This window comes from Sinocyclocheilus anshuiensis, unplaced genomic scaffold (genome assembly GCF_001515605.1).
Source record: "Sinocyclocheilus anshuiensis isolate Anshui unplaced genomic scaffold, SAMN03320099.WGS_v1.1 scaffold2482, whole genome shotgun sequence".
In the NCBI taxonomy this organism is placed as follows: domain Eukaryota; kingdom Metazoa; phylum Chordata; class Actinopteri; order Cypriniformes; family Cyprinidae; genus Sinocyclocheilus; species Sinocyclocheilus anshuiensis.
In genome coordinates this window covers 398,257-407,047 of record NW_015555925.1, presented here as the reverse complement: position 1 = coordinate 407,047, position 8,791 = coordinate 398,257, and the positions used below count along the sequence as shown (strand labels likewise).

Sequence of the window (8,791 nt, the reverse complement as noted above, 5' to 3'; positions counted from 1 at the left end):
TAAACCCTTGCTTCCACAGAGAAATCACCGTCAAATATACAATGTCAGCACTATTGCCTGCTGTTATGTTTGTTTGGTGTGTATGGATGTGCGTGGTATTGGGTGGAGGTGTTTTCTCTGTAGCTGTTTGTTCTTTGATGTGTGTCTGAAACGACTGAGCCCATGGTGTCGGTTAGCTCAAGGTGACACAGTGCTGCCATGCCTGCCTGCATCTACCCTGCTGCAAAACTGCTCGCACATATGCACACAGACACACATATCACTTTTTTTCCCTTCTTCTTCAGTTGAGTCCTTTGACCTGATTGACTAATGATGAAACAGTTTGGACTACACAGAAAAATCTCTCTTATGCTTGCACCATTTGTCCGAATAATCCTGTGTGTGTGTGTGTGTGTGTGTGTGTGTGTGTGTGTGTGTGTGTGTGTGTGTGTGTGTGCACTTTAATCTGTCATTCTGTCACTTTCTCCAGGGACGCTATATTGAATACTGACAAATCCAGCCATTTCTGGTTGACAGATCATTTAGCATTAAAACATATCACTATTTCTCACTAAATTTTTCGTTTTACTAACAGTAATATCCTTACTTTAGAGGTTGTATTACTGTCTGCATCTTACATGCACATGCACTGCTGTGTGTTTGAGTTAGAGAGAGAGAAAGAGAGGAGGGAGGGTGTAGAGGAGAGGGAAAGAGAGAGAGAAAAAGCACATGCCAGCATCTCACGATAGCTCTAGTAGTGTCACAGGTTGCCGGCACCAGCAGCAGCTATAGGAACGTCATCTAGTGCTTGCTATCAGAGAGGAAACACACTCATTTAGCCAGCTGTTCTTCCTTCTCCGGCGCTTTATCGCAATTGATCTCTGGATGACAGCCATGTTAGTGCACCGATATCATGTCTGATTCCTTCTGGACCGTTCTCTCCAATTTCTCCCTGCCGGAGAGAAGCATGCTCCGCCGATCTAAGAGGTACAACTATCCATTTTCATCTCTTGTTTTCTTTTCTGTCTTTTCTTGATAGTCAGGTAACTTGTTTTTTTTTTCAGTCATATGAGCTGTAATTGATGGCATGCTGCAGGCTGTCTTGAGGTTTTGCTTATGGTGGTGTGCTCTGTGATTTTCCTCCCTTTTTATTTTTTGCTGGATTACAGTAGTCTATGCTCATTTCAGACCCTTCACATGCACATGGTACTGTGTTCCTTCCTCTTGGTCAGTGTGCGTAAATGTAATGACATGCACGCAAACACATGTTGGAGAGCAACATGATGTTTGAGAGTGGACCGTTCTGCTCTGACCTACCATGCCGAAGTGAACTTGCACGCAGATGTGCAGTTGAGTTAGACAGAGAACATCTATAATTGCTTTCCATCCTTCCCTGCTTGTGTTCTTCCTGTCTTCCTGTAGCCTGGAGAGACAGATGAGGGGAGGGCACAGTGCTCGCATAGCAACAGAGCTGAGACTGTTGTAGAGTGATCGGTTTCTTTCCACTCCATGTCTATCTCTGTAGTGTCATGCTCACAGTGATGTTAAATGTCTGAATCATTCAGTCGCCGTGACGTTGGTGCAGTGCACAGTGTGTTGTTTAAGTCATAATTTAGAAATAGCCTTGTGTGAATCATGCATGAAAGTATGAATGAGACTTTGAATTGTGGGTCTTGTAGGAGAGGTGTACTGTTACTTTTCTAAGCGCTCAGAATTTTGTTTAATGGAGAATAAATGATTTTAACAAAATCACGTATGCTTGCTGTGTACACTATCATACTTTATCGTACATACTTTTATTCAGAAAGGATACATTTATTTGATCAGAGTGGTAGTGTATTGTGGCTGGGTATTGGTGAATCATTTCCAGATTCGATTACAATTCACAAGTTCCTAATTCAGTTTAGGTTCCGTCAACAGGCCTGTTTCAGTTGTCTTTATAGCAGTGTTTGGCATCTTGTGGTGTACATTCATTTTCTCCATGCAGGTACCCTGATCCCCATCCCTATGATAAGCTGCTGCCCTTACTTAGAAGATGATAACTCTGTATTATTATTATAATGTAGATGTGTTGAGAGGGTTTGTGCCTTCTGTGAACACATCGCTTGTAGCAGACACCATCAGACTGAGCTAGACCTACACACTCACACACACACACACACACACGTGCCAGTTAGGGTTTTCATCATAACAGCATTTCAGTATTCAGGTACCGAAATCAGTGAAATTTCACGATTCTTGATACCAATTTAGATATTGCAACAAAAACAAATTTGCTGTTGATTGCTTTTTTATTTCCTATTTATTTAAAGTATTTCAGTAGTTAAAAATGTATGCAAATAATTGTACAATTAATTACAATTAAATAATTATACAATCATACAATTGTAATAACTGTAAACAAATAATTTATACATTTTAAATCAGTGTTTTAGTCTTGTTTATAGTATTTATTAATATCTTGCATTGTCTTTTATTTTTTCAAATTTTATTTAAATTTTAATGATCCTACAGACATGGCCGGACTTACCATTGGGCTTGACTGGGCTGCAGCCCAGGGGCCCCGCCTTAACCCATTTACATTTGTTCAGTTATGTGCCAGTCAGAAATTATTAGTCGCATTTCAACAGCGTGCACGGGCCAGCCAGTGCTAACAACTTCCAGCTTCCAACTACGACATTCGAAGCCATAATCAAACAGCATAAACTGGAATTTATGATTTTTTTCACATAGAAAAAGGACACGCGTATTAAATCATGTCTGCGCTGCGCCGAATCGCCAATTAATTTGTGATCACATGGCTACTTTAAACGGTTCCATTAAGCCTTTAGCCCAAAAGAGCGCACATTTACAAAGATAATGATAAATTCTCACGTTCACGCCTCACTTCTTTACAGAGGATGATTCTATATTATATTAATGTTCCACTAAATTAATCTGAAGAGTTTTGAGCGCTCTCTCCCGTCCAAAGACTATAGAATACCCTAATATCTTAGAGGGACTTTGTCCTTCTTTTTAAACCATTCGGTACTTGCGCGCTCCAAACTACTTTTCTGGGCGCTCACAGTCACATCCAAAGCGCACGCACATGAAGCCGCACAAACACCTCCAGAAAAAGTTATTGTTGTTCTAGTTGAGGGCATTTGTAGTATAGGTATGGGGCCCAAACATAACCTCAAGCCCAGGGGCCCCCGGCCCCGTAAGTCCTGCCATGCCTACAGAGCAGTTTGGAAAATGGATGGTTGGATTTTAAATTTAGTTTTAGTAATTTTGTTTGTTTGTCATTTTATTAGTTTTTTTTTTTGTTTGTTTTTTGTTTATATTTCTAATTTACTTTATTTTATTTTTTTCCAAAAATAGTGGAAATAATGAAATTTAATTTTAGTGAGATTAGCCCTTCATCTTAAATTTATTTTATTTCAGTTACCAAAGTGACATTTCAATATATTTTTTTAGTTTTTCATATAACATTTATATTTTATTTTTTATAGGACTGGCCTTTTTTTTCAATTAAATATATTTTTAATAGTTCTAATTTTAGTTAACAATATCAGCACTGTTTTCAATGAACTTCTTTGTTATTCAAAATATATTTTATTTTGACATCACACCTTTTTTTTGTCCTGTCTATTTACAGCCACTTCGGAAAAAAGCTGACTGTGTTTACATAAATATTTTCACTAAGACAAGCATTTGATCTCTCACGCAAACATTCTTCACAGAGTACAAGCACAAAGTGTGTGTGTGTGTGTGTGTGTGTGTGTGTGTGAAGCTGTTATAATTCACCAGTCTCTGTCCCCTGGGTGTTGCCGAACTAGCTGCAGTCTAACGCCTCACTTGTCAACTTGCATCAACTCACATGACTCCGCTATAGAATTTCCCAGCGGTATCATGTCTTGATGTGGTCTGTGTAACATGTTACAAAGTGTACGGTAAATGTAAAGAAATGTAAAGCTGAGCAGAATGGCCACACTGCCTCTCAACAGTAGCTTTTTAAGCCCATGCGAAGCTGTTACAGCCACTGCTGGGTATAATAATAACTAAAGACCATTTATCTCCCTTTATGCTTTCTTCTTTTCTTTCCATCATTCTATCTCTTCATCTGTGGCCTCCACGTCTGCCTCTATCGTTCAGCCTCCCTTCAGCATTCTCATTAGTCACTCCCCATCACACTTCAGTCTGTGTGCGCGTGCAAAAAGTCTTTGAGTCTCTCATGAAACATTCAGCAGAACCAATTTCATATCGTTCAGACTATTAAATTGTCCTCTTCCTTGATGATATGGAATGTGCGATTGATTTCTCTCTCTTTCTCTTTCATCTTTTCCTGCACGCAATATAGCCACGTAGCCTGTGGAAAGCCTTCTTAAGTACACCTGAGCAGGTCTCAGTCATTGATTCGTTGTATTTCAGACAGTGGTTGATGGTTGTTTGCATTTTAATTACCCACATAGGAATGCCACAGGCAACATAATAATTATAAGTGTGGCAGCTTTTGGCCACCATATTCCAGACCTTCCAGAAGAAAATTAGTCTAATTTGAAACAAAAATGACACAATATTGATAGTATCTTGATTGCAGGAAGGAAGCTCGAGGCAGAAACCATCAGTGCTATAATTGGCTTTCTGGCCAGCATTGATCCTGTCAGGCTGCTTTGCATCTCTTGAAACCCCTATTCCCATTGTTTCAGTTGTTTTTTGCTTGCCAAACCTCAAATCGGGTCAAGCTTGTTATAAAAGAGGCAATGCATTTGTTTATTTTCTCATTTTCCCCCTTTCAACCTGTCCACAGTGTTGAGTGGGGTGGAGTGCTAGGCTAGCAGGTGTTTGCTCATAATTGCAGTGTTCAGTATTAATTGGCTCCTTGCATCTGCTCATGGCAATTACACCATTCAGCTCATGGCATTTGGCAGCGTGAGTCCTAAAACCGCTCTGTTTACTCAGTCCATGAGGTGGATAATCATTTGATATGCTAAACAGCAGAAATGATATTTCCATAACATTTCAACTACAACTTTTCTGTTTATGCATGTTTGTTTGTGCATTTCTAAGTGTATTACTTACCATCTGTTGAGGGATATCAATTTGTGCTTATACATAGGTGTGTTTAGATTTTGTTAGAAGGAACATATGGCTTTAAACACCTGTCTTATCACAGGGAATTTCAGTCACAATAATCAATGCTTTGAAGTGCAGATGTGAAGAAACTCTAGGTGCAATAAGACAAAGTGGCAAGCAATAAATACTATCTATTCTGTGTAAAATCCAAATTTGTCCCCTATATCTGTCCAGCAAGACATTTTTTCAGCTTGATTTCTGTTCTACCCACAGTGAAATGCCATTGGTCCAGAATCACGCTTCCCATAACTTTAACCTCAGATAAGTTCGGATGGGCTGTGATCGTGTGGCGTCACGCGCTGTCTTTGCTTTCAGCAAGAATATAAAAATTACTTGTTGTCGCCGGAAACCTGTCAGGTTGCGTCTGGACACGGTGTTATTCTGCAGATCAGTACACACAGCAAATGTAAAGGCAGTTCAGCTCACATTATCCTGTCCAGCAGTGTGGAGAACTGCAATTTCCTTCTGTTATCTACTGAGACTCTGCTTCATTTCTCATGAATGAAGATCCTCCTTTATAGCATCTTATCTGGCTTATCTAAAATTAAGTTTAGAGGGATAGAGTGGAAGAGCTCTGACAGTTTCTCACAAACACCTCACTATTGCATCTTTTATCCACAGGATTTGTACTCAAGGCAATGCAGTATGCCTACAGAAGTGTTTATTCTCAAATGTAGGCTTTATACTAGAGTATTTGTGCTGTTGTGTACAATCTAATCCAGGATAAGTGAGTGTGTGAGTGGATTATCTTTTGCTTAGTTCAAGTGGCCCACTTTCAGATAGCCGCAATGTGCGTATGAACTAAATGAAAATCTAAAACAAGCATATAGTCTCTATTTAACAAGGTGCATCAACGCATGCAAAATATTTGTGGTTAAACACATGCATAACCAGTTGACTAAATCTTAGAGACACCAGATTCATAAATATACTTCATGTTCATAGTTGTTAATTGTATCAAAACATAAACACATTCTACCAAACCTAATGTGTCATTCAAAACAGCCCACAACAAATCCAGTCACACTTGAATTAGTTTAAATGAAGCTTAATCAACTCAAACAAACTAAAATGAGCACAGACGAAAATGAAAACAAGCAGGTTTGCTTGTGAATAAAATTGACATTTCTTGGTGTTTAGAAGTCACTGGGAAGCAATTCTCTCTGCAATTACTGTAATTAAGGGATAACTTTCTTTTCACATGCGTGAACCCTGCACAGCTGCGCATGTTTTCCCGCTTTTTATTTTCTGATGATAGAATGATGTTTTAATGAGAGCGTGCAGCTCTTTTCAGCAGCATACCTCCCGGAGTTTCATATCCAAGCTCAATTTATTCCAAAATGCACTTTCATTTAGTTCATTATTGCTAATTCATGTCAATATCTTCCCACACACTCACCTAAACAATGTGAAATTTTCTGGATAACAGCTTCTTGGCCATTGTCAGGTTGTGTTCAGCTGTGTTAAGCTTTCATGACAGCACTGACAGGTTGTGGCTGTTTGTGTATAATAAATGCTTGAGTAAATATCTTTATTAAAAGTGTCTTTACGGTAAAATGTAGCTGTAAGAAAACACATATATATATATATATATATATATATATGTATTAGGGCTGTGCAAGTTAACGTGTTATTATCGCATTAACGCATTAATTGATTAATGCCGACAACTATTTTATCGCGCATTAACGCAGTTTTTTATTATTATGAAAGTCAGTTGCTCATTGGCTCTGAATTCACATACAGACAAACCATGGGTCACAGGAGGGTGGGATGTTGATCAGTACTGGCTTGGGATGAGTGTCATCACACGTCTCAAACAATGAGAGCATTTGGGGTGGGCCTAAGACTGCAGCAGCGCTCACATGAATGCTCCCAATAAAATTATTTAGGCTAAGCATCAATATTCACAAACCACTGTCCACTGTTATTTTTAACAGAAAAGAATGCAACGTGCTCGTAATCATGACTTTTCCGATAGGAAGTTTCCGATAGCATGTGAAGACAGCAGAGAAGCCTCTTGCTCAGCACAGTGGAGTGCATCGTTTTGTTAACTTTGTGGTTTATTATTTTGAGTCGTTTGGGACGCAGTTACACATGGCCCTCTCACAATATATTGCTTTACAGATCTATCACTCTTGCTGCTCAGAAATGTTCACGCAAGTTCATGCAGCACATATCATTACTTAGCGCTCACACGCACTGATCTATACATAACTGAACCGCGCTCTGGCCCACCTCTTCGAACCGAGCCAGGGACGGCTAAACGAACCGTGCCCGAGCGCGGCACGGAGCGATCACACTAGTCAAACGAACCGGGCTTTGGGGGTCAAATGCGCTCAGGCACGGTTAAGATTGCCTAGTGTGATTTTTCTATAACAAACTATTAAATATTTTCTATAAAAACATTAATGCCCTTGCAGTGGAAAATAGATTGTTTTATATTTAATTTGATTACATTAATGTTATAAGTTGAGATTTACCAGAAATCTTTTAACTATTAAAACTATTTTTTAAATTTATTTTAATCATTGCCCAGCACTAATTTATATATATATATATATATATATATTAGTGCTGTCAAACGATTAATCGCGTCCAAAATACGTTTTTGTTTACATAATATTTGTATGTGTACTGTGTATATTTATTATGTATATATAAATACACACCCATGCATGTATTTGTGTGTAAATGTGTTATTTTTATATATTAAATATATTTATTTATAATATAAATTCTATGAATATAAATATAGACATGTAAATACATGTAAATATTTTCAAAATATATACTGTATGTGTGTGTATTTATATATACATAATAAATATACACAGAACACATATATTATGCAAACAAAAACCTTTATTTTGGATGCGATTAATCATGATTAATTGTTTGACAGCACTAATTTATATATATATATATAATTTATACACACTCACAAACATACATAAATTTGCATAGAGATCAAATTTTTTCTCTGCCTGAGACTCTCATCCTGTCGCCAGTGGGTGCTATCACTCATGTCTCTGGAAATCACCAGTTCCCATTGAAAATGTATGACTTGAGGTCACAGCAGATCGCTGTCATTGTAAGCGTTCTTTTAGATAAGACTACTTTATAGAAGCCCTGTTTTATTAGGGCATTAAATGGTACAGGTCTTCATTGTTAATATCTGTATAAATCCATTGAAGATTCATTAATATTGCAGGTTGCTTGGCATTGGTTTGACACTAACAGACTGAATGAGAGCACAGTGCTGTTAGATTTTTTTTGTAGAATAAATGGATGCAGTATAGCTTCTCCTGTGAGTAGGAGATGTGAGATTTCTTGATCGTTACCGTTTTTAAGCATTTTGCGGTCAGCGTGCACATGGCAGACTACCATCACATTGCTTTTCTGATGTCTCGTAAACCTAACGTTCTTCTCCAAAAACATCTTTAAGCCAGCACCAAAAGAAATCTTTTCTTATCAGCCACTTTAGAAGAAAGGCCTTTCTTTAAGTATTAATGTGCCAGCATTAGCTCATGAGTCATCGATTTTCTCCTGGTTTCTCACTTTTCTTCTTCCTCCCACCCCTTGCTTTCCTCGCTTTTTCTCCATGTCTTAGGGTGACCATACGTGCCATTTTCCCAGGACGCGTCCTGGCCAGGATTTCTATATTGCCTAAAATATCTAGGTTTTGGCTTTGTTT

The 8,791-nt window shown here is 38.2% G+C and overlaps 1 protein-coding gene across 1 annotated transcript in view; it reads left to right on the top strand.

Moving 5' to 3' along the window:
• The first annotated feature begins 740 nt into the window (after nt 1–740).
• Nucleotides 741–8,791, top strand: part of LOC107675942 (microtubule-associated serine/threonine-protein kinase 2-like) — a 45,443-nt gene continuing 37,392 nt past the window's right edge. Inside the window, exon 1 of the mRNA XM_016470438.1 lies at nt 741–966. Coding sequence (XP_016325924.1) covers nt 893–966 — 74 coding nt within the window. The 5' untranslated portion in view covers nt 741–892. The remainder of the gene's footprint in view (nt 967–8,791) is intronic.